Source organism: Pipra filicauda, unplaced genomic scaffold (genome assembly GCF_003945595.2).
Source record: "Pipra filicauda isolate LSUMZ 115617 unplaced genomic scaffold, ASM394559v2 scaffold591_size256279_pilon, whole genome shotgun sequence".
NCBI lineage: Eukaryota > Metazoa > Chordata > Aves > Passeriformes > Pipridae > Pipra > Pipra filicauda.
In genome coordinates this window covers 46,196-72,647 of record NW_024104744.1, presented here as the reverse complement: position 1 = coordinate 72,647, position 26,452 = coordinate 46,196, and the positions used below count along the sequence as shown (strand labels likewise).

Here is a 26,452-nt window from a genome sequence, read left to right as displayed (position 1 = left end):
GTTTTGCTTTCAGGAAGAGCATCAAGAAGCTGGTTCTGAAGAACCTCAACAGCAGCAGCCTGTTCTCCCCCGTGAGCCGTGAGAACGAGGACCTGGCGTCCCCGTCCGAGTACCCCGAGAACGGGGACAGGTGAGTCAGCACCTCGGGGTTTGTCCTCAGCAGGAGTCAGCCTGGTGCTGCCTCTGGTACCGCTGGAGAACAGGGAGTTCTTCTCAGGGCTGTCACCTTAGCTGGTCACTGGCAGCAACTGACCTGCTGGGACGTTCATTTCCTCCTGAATGAACTCTGTGTCATTGCTGCGTGGCACTGCCAGGTCATCCTACCCAACATCAGGGGCAGTGGAGCAACTTGTTTTTCTGGATGAGTCTCTCTTCATTCCCTGTAGTGAACAACCAGGACATTCCTTGAGCTAAGTGCTAAACCTTTAAGGTCCCTTCTCCCCTGAGGGGAGAAGAACCTTTTGTGGTTAGTCCTCAGTGATGTGGGAATTGCAGGGAAACTCCACTGATCCTGACATCTCATGTTTCTACTTTCTGCACATGTATTTTGTACAGATTAAAGAGAGTAACCTCTAGGGCTCCCCCAAAGCCAGAATTCCAACCTCCTCTAAAAACCTCTGGCCATAGTTCAGCTGAACTCTGGTTTTCCTTTGGGTTCTTTTAATCAGAGGCTGAAAAAAAACTCCTAAGCAGCTCAACATGTTGATTTTATTGAAAACTCCCAGAAGTAAGAACTGGTGTGGGAGTGGGGTCACCCTGGCCCTGCACTGGGCAGTTCCTCGGGGGCAGAGGAGTTGGGAGCTGTACACACCCCTTTGAAGCCTCTGTTCCAGACTGAGTGGCCCGTGTCACCCAGACTCTGCTCACAGGGCATGTGCTTCAGTCCTCAACCACTGTGGGGTCTCTCTCCCAGTCTCACCAGTGTGGTGCTGGGAGCCCCAGGTGACAGAAGGCAGAGATTGTTAAGCAGGGGTGGAGGGAAGGGGAACAATCCCTGATTCTGCAGCTCAGGTCATCCTGCTGGCTTTTTGTGTGGCTAGGCAGCAGAAGTTTAATCATAGGATATCCTGAGTTGGAAGAGACCCATGGGGATCATCCAGGTCCAACTCCTGGCCCTCCACAGGAACGTTGGCCCAGGCCCCTCGGGACTAAATAATCCCACGTTGCCCTTGGTTTCCCAGGTTCTTCCTGTCGGTGCCCCCCGAGGAGAACCACCGGCCGGACGGGGAGCGCGAGGAGGAGGAGGCGCACGAGGTGACCCGGTTCTACACCAACCCCATCGCCAAGCCCATCCCGCAGAGCCTGGAGGGCGGCGGGCACAAGGGGCAGCCCGTGGACGACACCATCGTGGCGCTGAACATGCGGGCGGCGCTGCGCAACGGGCTGGAGGGCAGCAGCGAGGACGCCTCCTGCCAGGAGGACTCCCTGCAGGACGAGCCCGAGGAGCCCGACACCCTGCACCACCTGCACCCTGCAGGTGGGCACTCCGGGGCAGGGCAGCGTCCTCTGCGGCTTCTCTGCTCCCTTGCACCCTCAGCTTTCTCTGGTTTCCCTCCTCTTTTCTCCAGAACACAAATCCTGCTCTCCACTCTCCTGCCTAGTGCAGAAATCTAACCTGCTGAGTCAAGGAACGTTTAAATTTTATCCCCCGGTTTTATGTCACGCGTGTTGGGGTTTTTTTAAACTCACGAGAAGGGAAAAGATTTGTTCATCCTTTCAAGTAACACGTGGCATGTAATGAGACTGGCAGGTGATGTGCTCAAAAGAGATGTCTCCAGACATTTTGTAGGTGCCAAAAGCTTTTGAGAAATTTAAAGATCGTTGGACAAATTAATAGAAGAACAGTTGGAGCCTCTTAAACGTAAAAGAAGCTGCAGCTTGGTCAGCAGGTGCTCAAGCCCCCAGGCTGTTAAAGCTGCACTTGCATCTTTCTTCCTGCCCACCTTTTCCCCTTTCTTTGCACTCCTGCTCTCTGACAGGTGGCTGGGCTGGGAGGACCTGCCAGAGCACTTGGCTCAAATGTGCTCTGAAGCCTTGGAATGAAGGTGTTCTAGTGCCTGTTGGCTTTTGGTGCACTTAATATCAGTTCCTCTGAGGCTTCCAGTTGTTCAGGCTGGCAAAAGAAACTGGATGAGACTCTGGGAATGTTGGTAACTTGCTGCCAGCCTTGTTCTCAGGGAATGTTCTCTTGCAGGGATTGTTCTGACACGAGCTGGCTACTACACCATCCCCTCCATGGAGGAGCTGGCCAGGTTCACCAACGACAGGAACGAATGTATCGTGACAGACTTCACCATAGGCCGCAAAGGTGAGACCCCCCAGCCTGCCCAGGGGCTCCTCCTTCATCCAGGGAGTCCTAAAGCCGCAGAACCCAAGTGCCAAACCCTCAGGCTGATTGTAACCAGGGCCCTTGGCTTTGGGAGCAGTTTGCATGGAAGTGGTGTGGGATTTTAGGGGAGAATAAATCACAGAATCAAAGACTGGTTTGGGTTGGAAGGGACCTTAAAGCCCATCTCATTCTATGGGCAGGGACACCTTCCACCAGCCCAGGGTGCTCCAAGCCCCGTCCAACCTGGCCTTGGACACTTCCAGGGATCCAGGGGCAGCCACAGCTTCTCTGGGCAACCTGGGCCAGGGCCTCCGCACCCTCCCAGCCAGGAATTCCTTCCCAATATCCCATCTAACCCTGCCCTCTGGCAGTGGGAAGCCATTCCCTTGTCCTCTCCCTCCAGACCCTTGTCCCCAGTCCCTCTCCAGCTCTCCTGGAGCCCCTCTAGATCTTGGCAGGGGTTTTAAGGTCTCCCTGGAGCCTTCTCCTCTCCAGGCTGGACACCTCCTGCTCTCACAGCCTGAAATAATGGTGTTGAAGTGGATAATGCTTCTTCAGGATTTCCTCACTGGGAAGGAATCGTCACTTGGACTTTGCCCTGGATTCAGGACAGGGCTGGGTGAAGCAGGGGCAGCACAGCAGGAACGGGGGTTCTCTGGCACATGACTTTTCACAGACAAATTGTGACATTTTGGTTGGTTCTGCAGGTTATGGATCAATTTACTTTGAAGGAGAAGTAAATCTAACAAACCTAAATCTGGATGAGATCGTTCATATCCGGAGAAAAGAAGTCATTGTTTACCCTGACGACGAGAGAAAACCACCCATTGGGGAAGGTTTAAATAGGTAGGTGTTAAATAAGGCTGATTTTTGAAATCCTGCCAGGCTGCTGTGTTTGCAGGTGGGGACCAGCACATCTCGGTCCAAGTTGTGCATTCAACATGTAGTGTTACAGTTGTGGGAGACTTGCACATTTCTGAACCAGAAATTGGGTTTAAAAGTTGCTTTGAGCTCACCTGTCCTGTTCTCACCTGTCCCATTCTCACCTGTCCTGCTCCGAGCTGAGCTCACCTGTCCCATTCTCACCTGTCCCATTCTCACCTGTCCCATTCTCACCTGTCCCATTCTCACCTGTCCCATTCTCACCTGTCCCATTCTCACCTGTCCCGTTCTCACCTGTCCCGTTCTCACCTGTCCCGTTCTCACCTGTCCCGTTCTCACCTGTCCCACTCTGAGCTGAGCTCACCTGTCCTGTTCTCACCTGTCCCACTCTGAGCTGAGCTCACCTGTCCTGTTCTCACCTGTCCCACTCTGAGCTGAGCTCACCTGTCCCGTTCTCACCTGTCCCACTCTGAGCTGAGCTGAGCTCGCCTGTCCCACTCTGAGCTGAGCTCACCTGTCCTGTTCTCACCTGTCCCGCTCTGAGCTGAGCTGAGCTCGCCTGTCCAGGTCTCCCCTGTCCCGGTCCCAGCTCCCCTCTCTCCTGAGCAGCTTTCCCTCAGCCCCCCGTGCCCTGACGTTTGTGCCCCCGTGCCAGGCGGGCCGAGGTGACCCTGGACGGGGTGTGGCCCACGGACAAGACGTCGCGGTGCCTGATCAAGAGCCCGGAGCGGCTGGCGGAGATGAACTACGAGGGCCGGCTGGAGGCCGTGTCCCGCAAGCAGGGCGCCCGCTTCAAGGAGTACCGCCCCGAGACCGGCTCCTGGGTGTTCAAGGTGAGGGCAACACCGAAGGAGGCTGAAGATGGGCTGTCCTGGGAGTTTATAATTCGCATTGGCTAAACTTCTGACAGCTCTCTCGGGTGCCTCAGCCGTGGGGAGAACCATCCTCACCAGCTGTCTCCCCATCCCTGGAGGTGGCCAGGACCGGGTTGGACAGGGCTTGGAGCAGCCTGGGCTGCTGGAAGTTTTCCCTGCCCTTGGAATAATATGAGCTTTAAGGTCCCTCTGAACCCAAACAAACTTGGGGTTCTGTGATCACAACTGTGGCCTCAGACCTGCCTACAGATGGTTTTGGTCTATAGAGAGGCCGAACTTGTTGCAGGTGTCACAGCTGTATATGTTGGGACACCTGCATGGGCAGGGGACAGTTACACCTGCTCGTTGTCCAGGCCTTCAAGAAATGGGTGCCTGAAACCTCTGTTCCAAGCTGTGACACGTTTGTCCTTCTCCTTAACACAGGTAGCACACTTTTCCAAGTATGGCTTGCAAGATTCAGATGAGGAAGAAGAAGATCATCCTTCCAAAGTGGACACCAAGAAGTTAAAGACCACCCCTGTGCCACCCCCAGGGCACCTGCCGCCCCAGCAGATGGCCCTGAACGGCAAACCAGCACCCCCGGCTCAGGTAGAAGGAGGACAGTGACTAAAGAGGGTTGGAAACGTGGCATTTGGAGAGTAGCTGGTGCCTGGGAAGGGGTGGTTGGAGTATCCTGGAATCCAGAGAGTGAAACCTTACACAAACTCTTCTGAACTTCTGCTGAGTGTTTGCATGTTGTTTTTCATGGAGTACTTGACGTTTCATACTGAGAAGGGGCGTGGGGAGGCTTTCAACCCTTGTTTCTTGTTCAGATTCTAGTGTGAGTTTGGCAGCTTTGCATCACTTCTGGAAGAACCCTTGTTTTTGTGACTATTAAACACACGCTCTGTAATGCCAACGCCTGCTGCCTGCCTGGAGAGTGATGCTGTGCATTCAGTTGCTTCTGCCATCATTAGTGTGCAAGACTCTCTGCTTCTTATTTGAAGAACGTGCTCTATTTTTATTAAAAAACCTGCTTTTTTTAAGGCTGGTTACATGCTGGATTTGTAAATGTCTCTGTGTTGGATGTGACAGCTCCTAAAGCTTTGCAAAACATCCTCAGTGCTGGGCCCCTCTTACACAGAGCAGGCAGAGTTTGATCCAGTTCACTGGGAACAGGAGCCTGGCTGTGCCTGGGTGGCCAATGGCCCCTGGGTTGTGCCAGCCCCAGTGTGGGCACAGCCCCAGGGCAGGGACTGTCCCCTGTGCTGGCACTGCTGAGGGACCTCCAGGGCTGTGTCCAGTTCTGGAACCTCATGGAAGAGAGACATGGAGGGGCTGGAGCGTGTGCAGGGAAGGGAACCGAGCTGGGAAGGGGCTGGAGCAGCAGGAGGGGCTGAGGGAGCTGGGGGGGCTCAGCCTGGAGCAAAGGAGGCTCAGGGGGGACCTTCTGGCTCTGCAACCCCCTGACAGGAGGGGGGAGCCGGGGGGGGTCGGGCTCTGCTGCCAGGGAACAAGGGACAGGAGGAGAGGGAACGGCCTCCAGCTGTGCCAGGGGAGGCTCAGGTTGGATATTGGGAGAATTCCTCATGGAAAGGCCTGTGCAGCCCTGGCACAGTGATGACTCACATTCCTGGAAGGATTTAACAGCCATGTGGATGTGGCACTTGGGGACATGGGTTAACGGTGGCCTTGGCAGTGCTGGGGAACAGATGGGCTCAGAAGCTTTTCCAACCTCCAGGATTTTGTGTTTGTAACATAGAATTTTTTTCCTGATATTCCTGAACCTCTGCTGGCCACTTGTGTGGTAGGAGGACACAGGTCTCCAGGCAGGTTGGAGGGGCCCTGGGGCTCCTGGTCACTGTCCAGCAGTGCCAGCGGCTCTGCCCCTTGGGCAGGACCTCCTGCTGCTGGGACAGACCAGGTGAGCTGCCACCTCTGCTCTGGACCTGCAGTGGAGAATCCCAGAGTAGTGTCCAGCTGCTGTTCTAACCCTCCTCTGGGCCCCGGGCTAATTAACACCTTGATCATCGTGCTGCTGGATAGATCCTTCATGACTTGTGTTCTGAGCTGCACTCAGGGCTGTCCCACAGCCTCACTGCAGCTCCCCTTCCTGCTTCCTGGTCACACTGATGGCACCAGAGCGGAGGTTTTAAACTCTCAGAAATACTGGGAGTATCTCTGATATGTTCAAACCTGTCTTACACATTCCAGTGTACTTAAAACCCCTCTTGGTTCATTAACCTCTCTGACTTGCATATCATTAACTCAGGTTTTAGTTTCTGAAAATAGGAAAAATGTCATTTTGTTTCCCAAACCCCTGAGAAACAACACAGCCTGGCTTGAAACTTGCCAAACTCTTGGTGTAGAACATGTCTGAAAAAAATACTATTTGGGCTGTAGGAAGCATTTGGGATCCAGGCTTGGGGTTTTTCTTGTCTTCCCTCGCTAACTCGAATATTAATGAATTGACTAATGTTGCAAGGGAGTGGTTACACGGGGACCTGCTGCATTAAAACCCAATGAAGGGAGCAGTGAAACTTGGGTGTTTGTAACCATATTTTGACTTGTAAATCTGTCCCACGTGCTGGACCATGCTCACATTCCGGGTCTGCCACTCACTTTAGTCTTTACAGCCCCCCCCCAGTCTGATTTTATCTGCCTCAGCTCAGACCCTCCATCCCATTTCCTGCCTAATCCTACTGAGCTAAGCACAGCCTCGTGAATATGCTCCTTAATTCCTGAGCAGGATTCCAGGGCACTCCCTGCCTCGGTTTCTCCACGCATCACTTCAGTGGTCTGTACTGTGTTTTTCCTGGGAATTGAGGAAGCTGGAAGCATGAGGCTTTCCCAGGTCATGTAGCTGAGCCATGGGATGGTTAAACAGGAGCCAAACCAGTACTCTGGAGCTCAGGCCCAGTCAGTGAGCTGGGGAGAGGTACAGGCATGACAGTGGTCAGAGTTAGCCATGGAATCATGGAGTGGTTTGGGTTGGAGGGACCTTAAAGCTCATCCAGTCCCACCCCCTGCCACTATCCCAGGCTGCTCCAAGTCTCATCCAGCCTGGCCTTGGACACTTCCAGGGATCCAGGGGCAACCACAACCTGTGCCAGGGCCTCCCCACCCTCACAGTGACGACTGAAAGTTGAGTTCTTTGTGGAATGCAGACTCCTTGATTTGAATTTGTGCTGCATGGGATGGGCTCTGGGGGAGAAAAGGAGGAAGGCAGGACAAACAGAGCTCTCCATTCGCTGGGAACATGAGAACTGGAAGGCTGAAGAACAGTCTCCAAAACTGAATGGCAGAACTGGGTAAACTCCAGGAGGGCACCTCTAAGCTGAGACTGCTTCTTCCGTGTCACTGGCACACCCTGGAGGTTCTGTGTGTCCACCCCTGAGCTTGGTGTGGAGCCTTGGCACCCCCAGGGAACGCTCGGCTGCACTTGCAGGTGATTCCTGGGACTCTGAGGTGCTCTGTCCTGGCAGGGGTGTGACCCAGGGTGTGTGACGTGGCCTCTGTATCCACAGCCCCTGGAGCTGGAGCAGCTGGGCAGGGTGGTGGAGCTGGACAGCGACATGGCAGACATCACCCAGGAGCAGCCCCAGGAGCAGCCCCAGGAGCCCTTTGGGGAGGACAGCCTGGCTGAGGAGCAGGAGGCCGTGCCCGCCTCCACCCACATCGCCTCCACCCACGGCATCAACCCCTACGTCCTGCAGGTCAGTGTCCTGCCAGCCCCTCCCAGGACGGGAGCTGGGAGAGCCAGCACTTCTCCAGGGCTGCATTTGCCTCCCCAGTGTGTTTGTGTGTCAGCTTGTAATGAACTGTGCCTCACTTCTGGAGGGGGACTGAACTTACCAGGGCTCTGTTCTGTGGGAAACCTCGGAGACATGGAAAGCTCAGTGCTGAAGGAACACTCACCTTAAAGCCAGAACTCCAGTTTAACTCTGGAGTGTGGGCAGTGGGATAAGCTGAGCTAATGGCAGACTTGGCCTTGGGCCCAGCTGGTGGAGAACAAGGGGTTGGGATAACATCTTGATTTGGGGTTTGTTGTTCGTGCTTGTATTTCATAGAATCCCAGACTGGTGTGGGTGGGAAGGGACCTTAGAGCCCATCCAGTCCCACCCCTGCCATGGGCAGGGACACCTTCCACCAGCCCAGGGTGCTCCAAGCCCCGTCCAACCTGGCCTTGGACACTTCCAGGGATCCAGGGGCAGCCACAGCTTCTCTGGGCAACCTGGGCCAGGGCCTGCCCACCCTCCCAGCCAGGAGTTCCTTCCCAATATCCCATCTAACCCTGCCCTCTGGCAGTGGGAAGCCATTCCCTGTGTCCTGTCCCTCCAGGCCTTTGTAATTTCCTGGAAGGAGAGTACTGTGAACACTCTTGGGCTTCTACCTATGATAACAAATAGTCCTGAAGTTCTTCCTTAAGCTGAAAAACAAGCGGACAGAGCTAAGATCTAAGAAATCAGGATTATTTTGGGATGTCACTCCCTTCCCTAACAAGTCCACAGTAGTTTAACTGGTAGTTGTAAAACCCTGTCATCAGGTGACATCCTGAGCTGTGCCTCCACCGTTTCTTGGAATATTTGCATCCATGAGTGTGTTGTTTGGTCATGTGCTGCATGTGGGAGTTATTTTGGGTGGGAAGAGCTACTTTGATGAGCTCAGGGAACTGCTGCAGTGAGAGGGATTGCTGATGTGCTGCCTTGGCTTCCCACGTCCTCAGATCATGAAAGCTTCCTTGCTTGCTGATGATGATGACCTGGATTTGATCCTGGATTATCCTGGGAAGCAACCTGTCAAAGTGGACACTTCCCAAGAGATCTGCTCTCCAAGGCTGCCCATTTCAAAATCACAAGGGCAGAAAAGACACTCAGGTACGGTGAGAGACCACAGATTGTGTGAAGAAAGAGCTGAGTTTCAACATGAACTGGCAAAGTCACAGGATCTGCAGCAGTTCCTGTCTGCCACTCCTTCCTCCTCTGTTCATTCCCTGCTCCAGTGCCTGGAGCACCTCCCTCTCCTCCTCTGACACTTGCACTGCTCTTTTCACAGTTTGTCTTTGGTTTTGTTTGCTTTTTTTTTTAACCTGCCTCTGTGGGTTTTAATATCTCACAGAGGCACCAACAACTTTGCAGCTTAGTTTGGAGGTGCCACGAGCTCCCTGGGTGGGCTCAGGGGGAGCCAGCACGGGGCAGACCCTGCCAGAGCCCCCACTGCCCAAACCTTGTCCCTCACACCCAGTGCATCCACTAACTGGTGCTTTCCATAGGAACATTGGCAAATCCCTCTGGTAACAAGCATGGAGACGCTTCCTAGTTGAGGAAACCCATTAATTCAGATGGGTTAATTAATTCAAAGCCCATTTGATTTAAAGGGACAGACCTGAGGTGTACCTGTGGGTTCAGTGTCAGCCCTGCTAATCAGTTCTCCCCCCCCTTCTGTTCTGATGTCTTAATTCTGGCATTAAATTGGTGACTCCTTTGGGAACTGCTGGTTGTGGGTGAGGCTGTCCCTGTCCTGTTCCTGGGAACACCCCACGTGTTCCTTTGGCTCAGGGGGGTCTGCGGGTCTCAGCACTGCAGACAATCACACTTAGCCCTGAGTTTCCCTCACCCCCTGTTATCCAAACACTTCCACTGGCTGCTCCAGGAGCCCTGGAACACCTTGAGAAGGGCAGAACTGTCCCTGTGACACGCGGCTGCCCCTGCACTGAAACACTCTTCCCGCTTCTCCCTGCCAGTTGCTGGGCTGCTGCAATCCCGCTTTGCCAGCGTCCTTTTCCAGCCGCCGGGCGCTGCCGTGCCAGATGCCAAGGGCCGCAGGACTTTGGGCAGCCCCCCTCCCGGGGCCCTGTGGTCAGCAGTGTCCCCGCTGGCCGCCGTGTTCTCCGTGCCCCCGGCGGTGCCCGAGGTGCCGGTGAGGACGGTGGGTGCCCGCAGGCAGCGGGGCCTCGTCCCTCTGGAGCGCTCCATCACCTACGGCAAAGGGAAGCTCCTGATGGACATGGGACTCTTCATGGGGCGCTCCTTCCGCGTGGGCTGGGGCCCCAACTGGACGCTGGTCAATTGTGGAGATCAGTTGAGTGGGTCGAGTGAAGCGGAAGATCCTCAGTGTGAGCCTGTGGAATACGGATTCCTGCCGACTCCCGTGGCTCCCAAATCGTGAGTAGTGCTTTCCCTCGGGGGATCTGACATGCTCCTCGTGTTTGACAGAATCCTGGTGGCAGGTCAGTGTTCCTTCTGACGTGCAGGAGTGGTGCAAGATTGTGTTTGCCATGGAGATCTCCTTCATGTCCCTTGGCCACAAAAAGTTGGGTGTCAAGTTTGGGAATACCTTAGTAAGAGGAGTCATTTTTTTACCAAATAAATAGCACTGTCACCCAGGGAAAGGTTAAAGAAAAAGTTCAAAGTTGTCCCTGTTGGTTGGACACCTGCCCTACCTAAGGAAGTTGTTCACCTTCTGAATTCCCAGCTGCCTTCAGTTCTGCCTGTACATCCAGCAGCACACAGACCTTGCTGGGTCTCCATACCTGGACTGGAATACAGCTACATGTCCCACCACTTAAGTGCTCCAGACAGCTTGTCTGGGTGTTCTCCAGCATATCTGAAGTGCTGAGGGAATGAGCTGTGGTAAAGGTGTGCTCGTTGCCTTTGGAGAGCTCAGTGAGGTGTATTGGCCAAATCACAGGAGGTTATGGTTGGGAGGGACCTTAAAGACTTGTTTTTAACAGCTAAACATCTTTTTGTACCACCTGCCACGGGCAGGGACATCTTCCATTAGACCAGGTGGTTCAGGATCCCAAAGCCTGGTTCCAAGCCCCAGACTGTCACCAGGATTTCCATAGCTGGCTGTTGGCCTTGGATTATGTTTTACTGTCGTTGTGTTAATTAGGATGAGTTGCCCCAGTTGCATGGAGGATATTCAGAACATTTGCTACTTGGTTTATCTTCTTTTTCCTGCCAGACTCACAGAATCCCCTTTCAAGGTCCATGTGGAAAAGCTGAGCTTGGAACAACGGAAGATGGACAGGGACAAGGAGCTGTATCTCACCCCTCTGGAGATAAAGCTGAAGCACAGCACTGTCCATATGGATGAGCCCTGTCCTCTCCTGGCCCCCAACCCTGGAGTCTCTGCTATCCACGAGTATGCTGACTGGGCCAGGAAGGCATCCGAGGATCCTGCTGTGGCAGAGAGTGAGTATGGAATGATTCTTTTCACAGAATCACCGAGGTTGGAAAAGCCCTCCCAGCCCACGGATCCCCCCCCTGTGCCCCATCCCCACCTTGTCCCCCAGCCCAGAGCACTGAGTGCCACGGCCAGGCCTTCCTGGGACACCTCCAGGGCTGGGCACTCCAAACCTCCCTGGGCAGCCCCTTGCAAACACTGGGGGTGGTGAACCCTGCGGGCTCCTCCTCACGAGAGCCCTCTCACACAGAGCTGTGTGTCCCCAGGCGTGGTGAAGCACTGGTGCCTGGCCTGGACGCTGTGCGAGGCCGTGTGGGGGCGGCTGCAGGAGCTGGAGGCGCGGCTGGAGGAGCCCAGCGAGTACGTGCTGGCGCTGGAGCGGCGCCGGGCCTTCTCCCGCTGGCTGGCACGGACCGCGGCCGCGCGCATCGACCACGAGGTGGCCCTGGCCCGGCACGGCAGCCACGTCGAGGCCGTCTTCAGCTGCCTCACGGGCAAGAGGATCGGGGAGGCCTGCAGGCTGGCACAGCAGGCGGGTGAGCACCCCAGAGCCCGGCGCTGGGGAGGGGTGCACGGGGGGGGGGGGGGGGGTGCACGGGGTAGGGGGGGGTAGGGGTTGTGCACGGGGAGGGGTTGTGCACAGGGAGGGGTTGTGCACGGGGAGGGGTTGTGCACAGGGAGGGGGTGCACAGGGAGGGGTTGTGCACGGGGAGGGGGTGCACGAGGAGGGGTTGTGCACGGGGGGGGGTGAGGGGAGGGGTGTTTGCACGGGGAGGGGGTGCACCGGGAGGGGTTGTGCCATGGGGAGGGTTGTGCACGAGGAGGGGTTGTGCACGTGGAGGGGTGGCACAGGGGGGGTTGTCACGGGGAGGGGTGTGCCCGGGAGGGGGTGCAAGGGAGGGGTTGTGCACGGGGAGGGGGTGCACAGGGAGGGGTTGTGCACGGGGAGGGGTTGTGCACAGGGAGGGGTTGTGCACGGGGAGGGGGTGCACGGGGAGGGGTGGGGCACAGGGAGGGGTTGTGCACGGGGAGGGGGTGCACAGGGAGGGGTGGGGCACAGGGAGGGGGTGCACTCGGGGAGCTGAGAGTCACTGGATACTCTGCATGTGGAGTGTTCCCTTGGCAGTGGCCACAGCATCAGGGAATGCTTTGGGTTGGGAGGGACCTTAAAGCCCACCCAGTGCCACCCCCTGCCATGGGCAGGGACACCTTCCACCAGCCCAGGTTGTTCCAAACCCCATCCAACCTGGCCTTGAAGATTAGGTGAGGGCTGCTGCTAGAGTCCCTGGTCCCATTCACTACCTCTGTCAGCTTCCCCCAGTTAGGAAGTGCTCCTGGATTACAGTTGGAACTGGAGTTTTCCACAGTCCCCCCTTTGAATTTTTAATGAATGTTCTTTTTAATTGAGCTTCTGTTCAGCCACTTCACACTTGGTTTAAAAATGTGTATTTTCAGACCCTTCTGGCAGGTTTCATCCTGGTCTGTTATGTCAGCTGACATTTTCAGCTTCATTTGTCTCCTTTGGGAACTCTGTCCTTCCTGTTCCTCTGTCTCCTCCCCTGCCCCTGTTCTCCCACATGTTTATGGAGAGGTTTGTTTAATAAGAAATATTGGGGTTGTGGACTTGTCATCCCTTGAAGCGCTCAAGGCCAGGTTGGACGGGGCCTGGAGCAACCTGGGCTAGTGGAAGGTGTCCCTGCCCATGGCAGGGGGTGGCACTGGCTGAGCTTTAGGATCCCTTCCAACCCAAAGCAGTCCGGGAATGTAAATTGTGCCCACACCCCAAGTGCAGCTCCCCCCACTCCAGAGGAGATGGCTGTGCCAGCAGCAGGGAGGAGGCTGTAGCTGGTGCTGTGTTCCCACAGGTGACCACCGGCTGGCCCTGCTGCTGTCCCAGCTGGCGGGGAGCCAGCCCGTGCGGGACCTGCTGACCATGCAGCTGGTGGACTGGCACCGCCTGCACTCGGACCGCTTCATCCAGGAGGAGCGGCTGCGCATCTTCGCCCTGCTCGCGGGGAAACCGGTCAGTGGGGCCCGAGCGGGTCAGTGGGGCCCGAGCGGGTCAGTGGGGCCCGAGCAGTCAGTGGGGCCTGAGCGGTCAGTGGGGCCTGAGCGGTCAGTGGGGCCTGAGCGGTCAGCGGGGCCCGAGCGGGTCAGTGGGGCCCGAGCGGTCAGTGGGGCCCGAGCGGTCAGTGGGGCCTGAACGGGTCAGTGGGGCCTGCTGGGCTGGGGGGGAAGCACAGGGCTGCTTCAGCAGGGGCACCTCCTGCTGTGTCACCCCTGCAGTGCTCTGAGCAGGGTGAGGGGCGTGGCTGGATGGGGTGGTTTGGTTCCTGACATGTGCCTGTGTCACACCTGGAGCGCTCTGAGCAGTGTGAGCTGTGTGACCGGTGAGGTGGTTGTCTCCCAGGTGTGGGGGTTGTCTCCCAGGTGTGGGGGTTGTCTCCCAGCTGTGCCTGTGTCACACCTGGAGCACTCTGAGCAGTGTGAGCTGTGTGACCGGTGAGGTGGTTGTCTCCCAGGTGTGGCAGCTGTCAGAGAGGATCAGCATCAACGTGTGCTCGCTGCTGGACTGGAAGCGCTGCGTGGCCGTGCACCTCTGGTACCTCCTGCCTCCCACTGCCTCCATCTCCAGGGCCCTGGCCATGTACGAGTCAGCCTTCCAGGTGGGTCACTCACCTGTCCAAAAGGAGACTCTCAGGGTGCCACCAACTGTCTGGTGCTGCACTGAGGCTCCTGTGAGCAGCCAAAGATCACTGCCAAGGGACTGAGTGTGGCACTGAGCGTAGGACAAGGGGGAATGGCTTCCCATTGTCAGATGGCAGGGTTAGATGGAAGATTGGGAAGGAATCCTTCCCTGTGAGGGTAGGGAAGCCCTGGCCCAGGTTGCCCAGAGAAGCTGTGGCTGCCCCTGGATCCCTGGAAGTGTCCCAGGCCAGGTTGGACGGGGCTTGGAGCAACCTGGGCTGGTGGAAGGTGTCCCTGCCCATGGCAGGGGTGGCACTGGATGGGCTTTGAGGTCCCTTCCCAACTCAGACCAGTCTGGGATTCTACAGAATCATAAATTCTGAGGAGAAGACCCATGATGGAGTGTTTCCAGGTGTTTGACAGCTGGACAGATTGAGGCAGAGGGACAGTGCCCCGCAGCAGGAAGGCCATTGGAACCAGGCAGCCTGTTTTCCTGTTGGGAACATTAATGCACAGCTCCCTGCAGTGTCCAACAGCTCCATGTGTGCCCCCCCTGCTCCCCAGCACACTGTCCCCCAGCCCAGCCTGGCTCCATGCATTATGCAGAGCCCTGTTTGCTGTGCAGAGCTCAGCTCTGTGTCAGAGGACAAAGGGCTCTGCTGAAAAAGGTGTTTAATCATTTAACTAAAGCCAGCTCAGCCTCCATCCTGCTGCCTCGAGCAGCCCAGGCACAGCAGCACGGCTGGGGACTTGTCACTGATGTTCTGTTGCAGTATTCAGGGTTCTCTGTGTGTCAGTATCAAGTGTCCAGCACTTCAAAATACTGAACTGCAGGGAAATTTTCCTGTAAAATTGCTGTGGCTGACTCAGTCTGTCCAGACTCTGCTTAGCTACAGAGAGAAGGCTCACAGGGATGCACCAGGGATGACTTCCATCAAGTCATCTGTGGTTTTCCAGCTCTAAAACCCTTCAAGAGTACAGGCTGTGTGTGTGACAGCTGGCTGTACCTCCAGCCAGTGGCTCATGAGAGCTCAGTGTGAAATGTGAACCTGCCAAAGCATTTTGAGTTCAGTTTTTCCATGCTGGTCTGTAGTTCTGTGGGAATTCCAAGTGCAGGTGCAGTTGGTTGCACCTGCTTTGGAGCGGAGAGATTCTCCTGAGTCTGCTGAGCTGTGGAATTCAGTTCTGTTCAGAATATTATCTTTACACTTCTGTTAAAACTATTCCCCTAGAACACCTCAGAGTGTGAAAAATACGCCTGCTGTCCCCTGCCCCCTTACCTGGAGGATTCCGGGTGTGTGGTCGAAGAAGATGACAATGCAGGAAGGCCCCTGAGAGACGTCTGCTTCCATTTGTTAAAGCTCTACAGCGACAGGTAAGGGGGCAAAGAGGTCAAAGAGTATTTAGAAAACCCCTGATCAGTCAGTGACTTCTGAGTTCCCAAGCCAGGGGAGTGAAATCAGCCAGAAGCACTTAGAGCAGTCCAAAAGGAGCCCCACATGTACCCCACAACCCTGACAGAAGGTGGTGACACTGTCACGCCTGGGGATGGTAGAGATGGGGAACCCTCAGCTTTGGGGCACATTTGTGGGGCTTTAGGTGCTTTGTCTGTCTGAAGAGTGTAGAGAGGCTTCTCCCTGCCTCTTTGGCAGTGAGAAATTTGCAGGGAGCACATACAGAGGAAAAGGGGTGACAGTCTGGCTGCAGGCTCAAAAGAATTTAAACAGTTTCTCCTATTATTTTTCTTGTTAAAAAAGAAAACCAAAGCCCTACTTTGATGTAAATCACATACACGGACTAGCTGGAGGTGGGTGAAGGGCAGGAACTGAGCAGCACCGATTTCTGATTTGATTTTGTGGGCACAGTGAGCTCTTTGTTACCAGTGTTTTCCCCTCCAGGTGCTACGACCTTGACCAGCTGCTGGACCCCAGGAGTGTCACGTCTGACCCGCTGGATTTCCGCCTCAGCTGGCACCTGTGGGAGGTGCTGCGGGCCCTCAACTACTGCCACCTGTCCCAGCAGAGCCGGGGGGTGCTGAACACCAGCTTTGCTGCCCAGCTGGAGAGCGAGGGGCTGTGGGAGTGGGCCGTGTTCGTGATGCTGCACGAGCCCGACGCGCAGTGAGTGACCCTTCTGACCCTTCTGGCCTGGAAACAGCTGCAGCCTGTCCTAGAGACCTGGGCTTATTGTGGCTTCTCCCACAGCAAACTCTGCCCCTGGAGAACTTCGTGACACTGGTGAAAATCGGAGAATCACAGAATGGGTTGGGTTGGGAGGGATCTTAAAGCTCATCTCATTCCACACAGGGACACCTTCCACTAGCCCAGGTTGTTCCAAGCCCTGTCCAGCGTGGCCTTGGACACTTCCAGGGATCCAGGGGCAGCCACAGCTTCTCTGGGCAACCTGGGCCAGGGCCTCCCCACCCTCACAGGGAAGGATTCCTTCCCAATCTTCCATCTAACCCTGCCCTCTGGCAGTGGGAAGCCATTTTCCCTTGATGGTGTGCCCTTCCCTATTGGAAGGTGTCCCTGCCCATGGCACAGGGTGGAACTGGATGAGCTTTAATGTCCCTCCCAACCCAAATTAATACATTTCAATACTATTTTTCATCAAGTGATAACTTCAAATCGAGCCTGAATGTTTACTTTTAGGGGCCTGGACCAGACTTAAAAGTTCTTAAGTTGGCAACGTTTAAGCTGTTCCAAAACACCAGCGATGATTTCTTAGTGGTTAACCTGTACCGAAGGAATTTGACTGACCCTTGACCTTTTCTTAATACGTTGCACCACTGTTCTGTAGAGTGCCGGAGTGGGTTGGGTTGGGAGGGGCCTTGTAGACCTGCTCCTGGTGTTGGGGTGACGTGGGTGGCAGGAAGGGTGCCCGCTGAGTGAGCCCTGTCCGTGCCAGGTGCCGGGAGAAGGCCGTGCGGGAGCTGCTGAGCCGGCACTGCAGCCTCGCCGAGACCCCCGAGTCCTGGGCCAAGGAGACCTTCCTGACACAGCGGCTCTGCGTCCCCCCGCACTGGATCCACGAGGCCAAGGCCGTTCGGGCCAGGATGGAGGGGGACAAGCACAAGGAAGCCCTTTTCCTGTTCAAGGCTGGGCACTGGAACCAGTGCCACAAGCTGGTTGTCAGGCACTTGGCCTCAGGTGGGTCTGTGCCCCTGGGGCAGAGGTGTCAGTCCTGTGGGTGTCCCTGCTGTGGGAGACGGGGTGGCCTCTGTTCCTGACCCCTTTTCTCTTCAGATGCAATTATCAACGAGAACTACAAGTACCTGAAGGGGTTCCTGGAAGACCTGTCCCCTCCGGAGCGCAGCGCCCTCATCCAGGACTGGGAGCTGGCAGGGCTGGTCTACCTCGACTACATCCGTGTCAATGAGATGCTGGACAGGATTCAGCAGGTGAGAGGCTAAACCTGGGGGTATTTCCCTACACTGTGGGAACTCTCACAAAGTCTGGCTCTAAGGATAAGCTGTTCCTCTGTTCAGGGGCAGGTGGTGCTTCCCTTTGGCAGACACTTCAAACAGAACATGGGGCATCTCTGAAAATGGGGATTTGGTATTTGCTGTCGCAGCCAGGACTGGGCTCTGCCCTGCAAACATCCTCTATGGGTGTATGACAGCGAGAAGGGAAAGGGAAGGGACAAAGCCAGCCCTCAGTGTGTCCATCCCCTCCAGCTGCAGTCCGGGCCTCCCCTTCCCCCATTTCAGTGTTTAGTTCAGGCAGGTCTTGGTGAACAGTGTTCCCTGGTGGGTTGTTTGGCTCCAAGGGCCCCAGGGCTCTGCTGCCTCAGCTGACTGTCCTGTTTGCTTCCAGCTGGATTGTTCCACCTACGAGCTGGAGCGGTTACACACCAAAGTGACGTCCCTGTGCAACAGGATAGAGCAGCTGCAGTGCCACAACGCCAAGGACCGCCTGGCTCAGTCGGGTAGGTGACATCCCTGGCCCTGGCACAGCCAGTGCCACAGCCTGGCTGCCACCTGGCCTGCAGGTGTATCCCAAAATAATTGAGCTTGGAAAACCCTCTTAAGATCCCTGAGTCCAGTTGCTCCCCCAGCACTGCCAAGGCCACCATTAACCCTGTCCCCAAGTGCCACATCCCTGTGGCTGTTAAATCCCCACAGGGATGTGACTCCACCACTGCCCTGGGCAGCTGTGCCAGGCCTGGACAGCCCTTTCTGTGAAGGAATTTTCCCAATATCCAACCTGGCACAGCTTGGGGCCGTTCCCTCTCCTCCTGTCCCTTGTTCCCTGGCAGCAGAGCCCGACCCCTCCCGGCTCCCCCCTCCTGTCAGGGACTTGCAGAGCCAGAAGGTCCCCCCTGAGCCTCCTTTGCTCCAGGCTGAGCCCCCCCCCAGCCCTTTCAGAGAAGGACTTTTCCCCCATATCCAACGTAAAGCTCCCTGGCACAGCCTGAGGTGGATTCCTCTGGCTCTGTGCTGAGGGACGTCCCTGTGCCCAGTGCAGTGGCTGTGCTGCCCTTGCCCAGCGTGCCGGGTTTGCTGCAGCCCCCACAGCCCCTCTCTCTCTCCCTCTCCGTGTTGCAGACATGGCCAAGCGCGTGGCCAACGTGCTGCGGGCGGTGCTGAGCCTGCAGCAGGGCCCGGGCCCGGCCGAGCCGCGCGTGCCCCCCCTGCGCCTGCTGGCCCCGCACATCGGCCGCCTGCCCATGCCCGAGGACTACGCCCTGGAGGAGCTGCGCGGGCTCACCCAGGCCTACCTGCGGGAGCTGGCCGTGGGCACGCCCTGAGCCGGCGGGGCAGCAGCGGGGACAGACTGACCCGGGGACAGACTGACCTGGGAGTGCTCGGGACGAGCGGCCGTTGTCCCGTTGTCCCGTCGCGTTCCCGCCCCAGCGGGCCCGGCCCCGGCGCCGCCCCGGGGCCACGGAAGGTCTTCATGCATGAGGAGTATCGAAAGGTTTTTATTAAAAAAGTATAAATAAATGCTCTAGATTATTTTCTTGTCTTTTTGAAAACAATAAATAAAATGTTTATAGTATTCCCATGGGTTTCTTTGCTTTTTAAGGGAGGGCTTGGGTTCGTAGGTGTGTGTCCCTTGGTTGGGGCACAGCTCAGCTGGGGGTGTCTGACACGATCCCACGTGCCTTTAGTGGGGCTCAGGGGAGGCTCCCTCAGAGCCCTGGGAGGAAAAGTCACCCCTATCTCGAGGAGGGGGTGGGGGAGCCCAAATAACCGCATGGTGGCCGTTTAGTACTGAAAGGGGCTTGTGAAAAAAGCTGGAGAGGGACTTTGGACATTACCAGAGGGCAGGGTGAGATGGGAGATTGGGAAGGAACCCTTACCTGTGAGGGTGGGGAGGCCCTGGCCCAGGTTGCCCAAAGGAGCTGTGGCTGCCCCATCCCTGGAAGAATCCAAGGTCAGTCTTGGCGGTGCCTGGAGGCACCTGCTCTGGTGGAAGGTGTCCCTGCCCATGGCACGGTGGCACGTTCAGGTGACAGTGCCCGTGTGCAGGAGCTGGGTCCCTCTGCCCTCACCTCCTTCCATTACTGTAATTGGGTCTGTGCGGCCCCGGGCCCGGCGGGACACGGGCTGGGGATGAATAATTCACCGCCTGGAAACAAAACCTCCGGCCTCAAAACCGCTCGGCACCTGCTGCCGGGCCCGGCGTGGGAAACGTGCCAGGAGGCGCCGGGGAGGCGGCGGATTCCCCTGGGATGGAGCGGGAGGGGGGGAAAGATGCTCTGGATTCCCCAGGGATGGAGCAGAGGGAGTGGGGGGGATGCTCTGGATTCCCCAGGGATGGAGCGGGGGACCCTGTGACAGGGACCGCTGCCACTCCTACTTTGTCTCCTGGGCCATGTCCCTTAACCTCCCGGGGTTTTCTTCTCACCAAAAGGGAATAATCTGCCTCTTCCCTTTCCTTGCTCTTTTCTAAGACTGCAGAATGGGATGTCCTTTGTGCACGGGGGTCCCTCTACCCCAGGGGCTCTTCCCACTGCCCCGATGGCTCCAGGTGCCGCTGGAAGAGGCATTCCCGGGGCTCGGGCAGGAGCAGCCCACAGGTACCGTGTGGCTGCCGGCGGTGCCTCGGCACCCAAACCCCACCCCGGCCCCCGCCTCCTCCCAGCCGGGGACCCTCGGGGGTCCCTCCGTACCCCCTCGCTGTGGGTCCCTGTGGGGCCGGGCCCCCCCGCCCTGTCCCAGCCCTGACGTCACCCCGGCCCCCCCCGTGTCCCCGGGACTGCTCGGCGGGATGGAGCCCGGAGCGCTCGGGCTGCTCTACCTCTGCCTGGCCGGCGTCCTCCTGGCCCCGGGTGAGCAGCGAGCGGTGCGGACCCCCCCGCTCCGGGTGCGGCCCCCCCTCTGGGTGCGGGGGGAGCATCCGATGGCTCCTGCGAGCAGCGTCCCGCACATGGGGCATCCCGGGGGGGGGTGGGGGGCTCAGGCTGGCGGCGAGGAGGGACGGGGGTCCCGGTGTGCTCCCCCACCCTACCCAGCTGCCCCTGAGGATCCCTCGGGAGGGCTCCGGCTGCGCCCTGGCCGCTCCAGCGCCGCTCTGGGTCCCCCCAGGCTGCCGGGGGGCGCAGGGCAGGTTCGCATACAAGCTGCTCCACGACCTCTTCGCCAACTACTCGAGCGCCCTGCGCCCCGTGGAGGACACGGACCGGGCGCTCAACGTCACCCTGCAGGTCACCCTTTCCCAGATCATCGACATGGTGAGTGCCCGGGCAGGGGCCCGGGCTCGGCTCTGCCCCGGTGGGTCCTGCTCCGCCCCGCGCTGATGCTCAGCCCTTTAAACCAGCCCAGACCCCGCCCAAACCAGCCCAGCTGCCCCCGAGCCAGCTCAGACCACTTGAAGACGGCTCAGACCCCCCAAAACCAGCACGACCTTCCCCCCTCTATGAGCTCGGCCCCCGTGGAGCCTCAGAGCTCAGCTCAGACATTTCCAACCTCCTCAAACCAGCAGGACCCCCCTGAAGCCACCTCAGCCCCTCGGGACACTCGGAGAGGCCACCGGGCTGGGGGCTGAGGGGGGCAGGGATGGCACCGGGGGCCATCAGCCCGTGCCCACCCTCTGCCCTCGGCAGGACGAGAGGAACCAGGTCCTCACCTCGTACCTGTGGGTGCGCCAGGCCTGGCTGGACGCTCACCTGACCTGGGACAAGGACGACTACGGCGGCATCGACAGCATCCGCATCCCCAGCAGCTACGTCTGGCGGCCAGACATCATCCTCTACAACAAGTGCGTTGTGCTCGGCCCCCCCGGCTGCTCCCAGAGCTCGGGGGGCTCAGGCTGGGGCTGGGGGGCTGCAGCGGGTATTGCCAGCCTTGGGGCGGTGTGGCTGCACGTGGGGTGGGAGCAGGAGGGTCCTGCTGTGGGTGATGCAGGACATGGTCACACCGACTGGGTGACGTGGGGCCAGGGGGGTGGCAGCAGCCCGGTGTGCCTGGGACTGACCCTCCCCACCAAGGGGGCAGCCAAGGGCTTCAAGTGACACGGGGAGGGGACACGGCTCTGCCCGAGGGCCACCTTGGCCCTACGGCCATCCCTCCCCCTCCTCCCCCAGCGCCGACGAGCACTTCGGGGGCTCCATGGAGACCAACGTGGTGCTGCGCTCGGACGGGCACATCATGTGGGACTCGCCCGCCATCACCAAGAGCTCCTGCAAGGTGGACGTGTCCTACTTCCCCTTCGACGGGCAGCGCTGCCGCCTCACCTTCGGCTCCTGGACCTACAACGGGAACCAGATCGACCTCCGCAACCGCCTGGACACGGGGGACCTGACGGACTTCGTGGAGAACGTGGAGTGGGAGGTGCTGGGCATGCCGGCCACGCGGAACGTCATCACCTACGGCTGCTGCTCCGAGCCCTACCCCGACGTCACCTACACGCTGCTCCTGCGCCGCCGCGCCTCCTTCTACATCTTCAACCTGCTCCTGCCCTGCATCATGGTCTCCTTCCTGGCGCCCCTCGGCTTCTACCTGCCCGCCGACTCGGGGGAGAAGGTGTCGCTGGGGGTGACGGTGCTGCTGGCCCTCACCGTGTTCCAGCTGCTGGTGGCGGAGAGCATGCCGCCCTCGGAGAGCGTCCCGCTCATCGGTGAGCCCCGGGAGCATCCCCTGCGGCTGGGGGGCTGCGCCGGGGGTCGGGCGGGGCCCCTGCCAGGGGGAAGGGCTGTGGGGGGTGAGGAGTCCCCACCAGGGGGAAGGGCCGTGGTGTGGGGGGGGCGAGGACCCCCTGCCAGGGGGAAGGGCTGTGGGGTGTGGGGGGTGAGGACCCCCTGCCAGAGGGAAGGGCTGTGGTGTAGGGGGGGTGAGGACCCCCTGCCAGAGGGAAGGGCTGTGGTGTAGGGGGGGTGAGGACCCCCTGCCAGGGGGAAGGGCTGTGGGGGGTGAGGACCCCCTGCCAGAGGGAAGGGCTGTGGGGTGTGGGGGGTGAGGACCCCCTGCCAGAGGGAAGGGCTGTGGGGTGTGGGGGGTGGGTACCCCCTCCCAGGGGGAAGGGCTGTGGTGTGGGGGTTGAGGACCCTGCCAGGGGGGGGGCTGTGGGGTGTGGGGGGTGGAGGACCCCCTGCCAGGGGGAAGGGCTGTGGGGTGTGAGGGGTGAGGACCCCCTGCCAGGGGGAAGGGCTGTGGGGTGTGGGGGGTGAGGACCCCCTGCCAGGGGGAAGGGCTGTGGTGTGGGGGGTGAGGACCCCTCCAGCACAGTGCCAGCGCCCCCTGCCCCCGCAGGGAAGTACTACATCGCCACCATGACCATGATCACGGCCTCCACCGCACTGACCATCTTCATCATGAACGTCCACCACTGCGGGCCGGGGGCCCGGCCCGTGCCCCCCTGGGCACGGCGGCTCATCCTCCACCACATGGCCCGGCTCTGCTGCGTCTACGAGGTGGGCGAGAGCTGCAAGAGTCCCCAGCGGGCGCCGGGCGGGCGGGGGAGCAGGGGGGATGCTGGGGGGCCGTGGGAGAGCCCCGGGGAGGGGGGGGTGGGCGCCGAGGCAGGGGGCTGCCCCCGGGACCACTGCCCGTGCCACCACGATGCCCTGCTGAGGAACGTCGGGTACATCGCCGGCTGCTTCCGGCGCCACCGCGCCAACCAGCGCCGCACCGGGGACTGGAAGAAGGTGGCCAAGGTGATGGATCGTTTCTTCATGTGGATCTTCTTCCTCATGGTTTTCCTCATGAGCGTGCTGGTCCTGGGCAATGCTGCCTGACGGCCCTGCGGACCCACCACCCCCAGGCACCCCCTGCCCACGACCCACCCAGGGGCTGCGGGTGCCCCATGAGGGCAGCGCATCCCAAAGTGCCCCCGGACACCCCCGGAGCCACAGGGTGGGAGCTGCACCACTGCTGGGGGAGAGGAGCCCGACAGCAGGACCCCTGCCCGCCTGCAGGGCTGAGAGGTCTCGGTTGGCTCTGCCAGGGTGGGCACCCACGGCCCCCCTTCACATCCCACCATCAAATGGAAATAAACTGTGGAATGTGTGTCCTGTCTCCTGCGTGGGCAAGGGCACTGGCTCCCTCCAGGTACTGGCCAGGATGAGGGTGGCCCTGGGAGGGATGGAGGAATCAGGCCCCTCAGCCTCCACTGGCTGACACGTGGGCTCCCTGTGAGGAGGGATGTGGGGCTCCCTGTGAGGAGGGATGTGGGGCTCCCTGTGAGGAGGGATGTGGGGATCCCTGTGAGGAGGGATGTGGGGATCCCTGTGAGGAGGGATGTGGGGCCCAGAGGAGCTCTGGAGCCACTGCCCACCCTGGCCAGGGCGGGTTGGTCCCAGGGTCCATCGGTGCCTGCACAGCCCAGCCCGTGGCAGCCACTGTCTCGTGGGAACCCGGCCCCTCTGGGACCCCTGCCTGGCCCAGAGGCCAGCAGGCCTGGGGTGCTCTGATTGTTCCAAAATTACCAGTTATTAAACTTCTCCAGTCTCATGGGCATTCAGTGGCTGCAGCACACACAGCACCTGCACAGCACCTGACCCTGGAGAGGCCCAGAAGATCTGGGGCCAATGTGTCTGTCCCAAACCTTGATGGCTGTGGGGAGGAACATCCTGAGAGAAAGAGCAGGATGTGGCTGGAGAAGGGCCCACGTGGAGGGGGGGCAGCAATTTCTGGGGCAAACATCCTTGTTCTGGAGATCAGCACGACACAGCCCAGGGCAGGAGCAGGAATGAGGGGGAGAGGTGGACAAGGACTGCAGGGGGATCAGACCGACCCCCAAAGCCTCCAACCCATTTCCAGAAAGGGCAGGAAGAACACACTGAGCACGAGAACTAATGTGCATAGAAAGCAAAAGGAGAAGCAAAAGAGAAGCTTCTCTCCAGGGCAGGGAAAACTCACCCACAAAAAGGTGCCCCCACACAGACCGGGCACCCCCAGGCTCTGGACACCCCTGAGCTGGATGGGTGCTGGGGCAGGACTGGTGCTGGCTGGAGGCTGTACTGGGTTGGGTGGGGACAGAGTTCCTTCTCTGCCCAGGGGCTGTGGGTTGGATTTGTGCTGCAGTGTTGATGTCCTGGGGTGGGTCAGTCCATGCTGGGCACCGAGGCCTTCGCTGCTCCTCAGGCTGAGAGTGGGGTGGGGAGCACAAAGGGCTGGGGGGACAAACTCTGGGGGGTGGGGGGTGATGTGATGGTGGGAGCCCGTCTGGGGCACAGCGACCATGGAAGGATGAGCTTTGGATTCCCAGGGAAGGAAGCAGGGAGGCAGCAGGTCTGGAGAGTGATGACCTTTGGAAGAAGGGGCAGCAAGTCAGGAGGCCAACAAGGATGTCGGGAGGTCATGGAGGGAGAAGATGAGAAGGGCCAAAGCCCAACTAGAACTTCATGTGGCTAAGGAGGTAAAAGGAAAGCAAAATGATTTTTAGAAATAATACTTTGGCTGGTTTTTTTTAATTTGTTGCTGGGGGGAATGTAGAGCCAAAGAGTGAGGACGAGCCTGAGGTGCCAGGGGATGAGGCCCAGCCACGGGGGGTGTGAGGGTCAGGGCCTGCCTGACCAACCCAGGATGTTGTTTGTGGCTTGGACAGGCCGTGGTGGCTCAGGATTGAAACCTTTTGCTCTTCTGGGCCCGGCACTGCCACCAGCACTGGGGCATCAGAGGAGGCGGCTCCGGGAGGGACGGACGTGGCGGTGGCACTGGCAGGGAGGGACGTGGCGGTGGCACTGGCAGGGACGGACGTGGTGGGGGCACTGGCAGGCAGGGACGTGGTGGGGGCACTGGCAGGCAGGGACGTGGTGGGGGCACTGGCAGGCAGGGATGTGGCAGCTCCACCAGGGTCCCAGGAATCCCCTCAGGCGGGCACAGAGCTTGCCCAGGAAGGCCCGTGGTGCCCAGCCACAGGCCCTGCCCGGGGGCACCCGCTGCCGGGAGGGGGCCTTGGCTGGGCCCCACCACGGGTCAGGCGTGGGGATGCTGCGGGCCAGCTCCAGGAGGCTGCTGCTGCTGCTGCTGCTGCTGCTGTCGGCCTCCAGGGACTTGGTGATCACCACTTCCCTGGGGAGGAACCAGGCCATGGCCGCGGAGCTGCTGCTCTCCAGCTCTGGGGGGCTGCTGCTGTGTCGTCCCGTGGCCTCATTGTCCTCCTCCCTTCCACTGGCCATGTCATTGTCCTCCTCCCTTCCACTGGCCGTGCCATTGTCCTCCTCCCTTCCACTGGCCGTGTCATTGTCCTCCTCCCTTCCACTGGCCGTGTCATTGTCCTCCTCCCTTCCACTGGCCGTGCCATTGTCCTCCTCCCTTCCACTGGCCGTGTCATTGTCCTCATCCCTTCCACTGGCCACGTCTGGCCTCTGCACTCGGAGGTGCTGGGGAGAATTCCCACCCCCCAGCAGTCCCGGCAGCTCCTCCGGCCTCTCAGTCTGGAGCCCCAGGAAGGGCCCCTGTTCCCATTGCCACTGGGCCAGCTGTGCCTCCAGCTCCCCGTGCTGCTCCTCAAACAGCACCTGGGTGTCCTGGGAGCTTTGGATGAACCTTGGGAAATGCTTCCTGGAGCTCATGGAGCTTCGTTGGGAGCTGCCAGGGGACGTGTCTGCCGATTCCTGCGCCCTGTCCACACTGCTCTGCTCCTCCGGCTGGGCTCTCGCTGCCCTCGGACGCCTCCAGTTCTGCAGGATCCTCTGCAGGAACCACGGATGGCTGAGACAGGAGCAGCTCCTGGGCCCACCCCACAGCCCCCACGATGCTCCACGTGCCACCCCAGCCCACCCCAAACCACCCCAGCCCACAGAGCGGTGCAGAGGCACCTACCCAGAGACGCTTGTCCCGCAGCACGACAGCAACCAGGATGAGCTGCAGCACCAGGATCAGGACTGCAACCAGCTCCCCCATGGTGAACATGTCGAGGGACCTCATGGCACCATCCCTGCCACTCCAGGGCACCAGCACAGGCTGGGGACGAGCTTCCCCAGTGACCTGCGGGGTCCCAGTGATGGGATCCCAACACTGCTGGGGTGGCAGAGGCTGAGGTGGTGCCCACCCGCAGTGCCCTGTGTTCCATGGCCCGTTATAGCCCTTGGTGACATCATGGGGCAGGCAGAGCCCCCTTTG

General features: G+C 59.2%; 3 protein-coding genes across 3 annotated transcripts in view; 2 read left to right on the top strand and 1 right to left on the bottom strand.

Annotated features, from left to right (window-relative positions):
• The window catches only part of NUP98 (nucleoporin 98 and 96 precursor), a 32,430-nt gene extending 13,532 nt beyond the window's left edge, over positions 1 to 18,898 (top strand). The window contains exons 15-33 of the mRNA XM_027719382.2: positions 14 to 130; positions 1,182 to 1,477; positions 2,195 to 2,308; positions 3,037 to 3,175; positions 3,867 to 4,044; positions 4,510 to 4,674; positions 7,593 to 7,781; positions 8,792 to 8,942; positions 9,809 to 10,229; positions 11,032 to 11,261; positions 11,520 to 11,789; positions 13,119 to 13,276; positions 13,776 to 13,919; positions 15,174 to 15,316; positions 15,840 to 16,061; positions 16,849 to 17,090; positions 17,187 to 17,341; positions 17,757 to 17,868; positions 18,488 to 18,898. Coding sequence (XP_027575183.2) covers positions 14 to 130; positions 1,182 to 1,477; positions 2,195 to 2,308; positions 3,037 to 3,175; positions 3,867 to 4,044; positions 4,510 to 4,674; positions 7,593 to 7,781; positions 8,792 to 8,942; positions 9,809 to 10,229; positions 11,032 to 11,261; positions 11,520 to 11,789; positions 13,119 to 13,276; positions 13,776 to 13,919; positions 15,174 to 15,316; positions 15,840 to 16,061; positions 16,849 to 17,090; positions 17,187 to 17,341; positions 17,757 to 17,868; positions 18,488 to 18,690 — 3,649 coding nt within the window. The 3' untranslated portion in view covers positions 18,691 to 18,898. The remainder of the gene's footprint in view (positions 1 to 13; positions 131 to 1,181; positions 1,478 to 2,194; positions 2,309 to 3,036; positions 3,176 to 3,866; positions 4,045 to 4,509; positions 4,675 to 7,592; positions 7,782 to 8,791; positions 8,943 to 9,808; positions 10,230 to 11,031; positions 11,262 to 11,519; positions 11,790 to 13,118; positions 13,277 to 13,775; positions 13,920 to 15,173; positions 15,317 to 15,839; positions 16,062 to 16,848; positions 17,091 to 17,186; positions 17,342 to 17,756; positions 17,869 to 18,487) is intronic.
• A 1,258-nt stretch (positions 18,899 to 20,156) lies between these two features.
• Positions 20,157 to 23,392, top strand: CHRNA10 (cholinergic receptor nicotinic alpha 10 subunit). Its single transcript, XM_039387839.1, has 5 exons — positions 20,157 to 20,217; positions 20,306 to 20,619; positions 20,992 to 21,146; positions 21,472 to 22,004; positions 22,637 to 23,392. The coding sequence occupies exons 1-5, from the start codon at positions 20,157 to 20,159 to the stop codon at positions 23,119 to 23,121; spliced, it is 1,548 nt and encodes a 515-aa protein (XP_039243773.1). The 3' UTR covers positions 23,122 to 23,392.
• Positions 23,393 to 24,999: 1,607 nt separating this feature from the next.
• On the bottom strand, positions 25,000 to 26,360 carry LOC113987081. The gene is made up of 2 exons (XM_027719384.2): positions 26,153 to 26,360; positions 25,000 to 26,022 (listed from the first exon to the last, which is right to left on the bottom strand). Exons 1-2 carry the CDS (start codon positions 26,255 to 26,257, stop codon positions 25,000 to 25,002), a joined length of 1,128 nt encoding a protein of 375 aa, XP_027575185.2. The 5' UTR covers positions 26,258 to 26,360.
• Positions 26,361 to 26,452: the final 92 nt, after the last annotated feature.

Bases quoted from the DNA above. Each gene is read 5' to 3' on its own strand.
- CHRNA10 (XM_039387839.1), top strand. From the start codon at position 20,157: ATGGAGCCCGGAGCGCTCGGGCTGCTCTACCTCTGCCTGGCCGGCGTC. The intron at 20,620-20,991 runs GTGAGTGCCCGG...TGCCCTCGGCAG, and splicing joins TTTCCCAGATCATCGACATG to GACGAGAGGAACCAGGTCCT. The intron at 21,147-21,471 runs GTGCGTTGTGCT...CTCCTCCCCCAG, and splicing joins GACATCATCCTCTACAACAA to CGCCGACGAGCACTTCGGGG.
- LOC113987081 (XM_027719384.2), bottom strand. From the start codon at position 26,257: ATGAGGTCCCTCGACATGTTCACCATGGGGGAGCTGGTTGCAGTCCTG. The intron at 26,023-26,152 runs GTAGGTGCCTCT...TGGTTCCTGCAG, and splicing joins TGCGGGACAAGCGTCTCTGG to AGGATCCTGCAGAACTGGAG.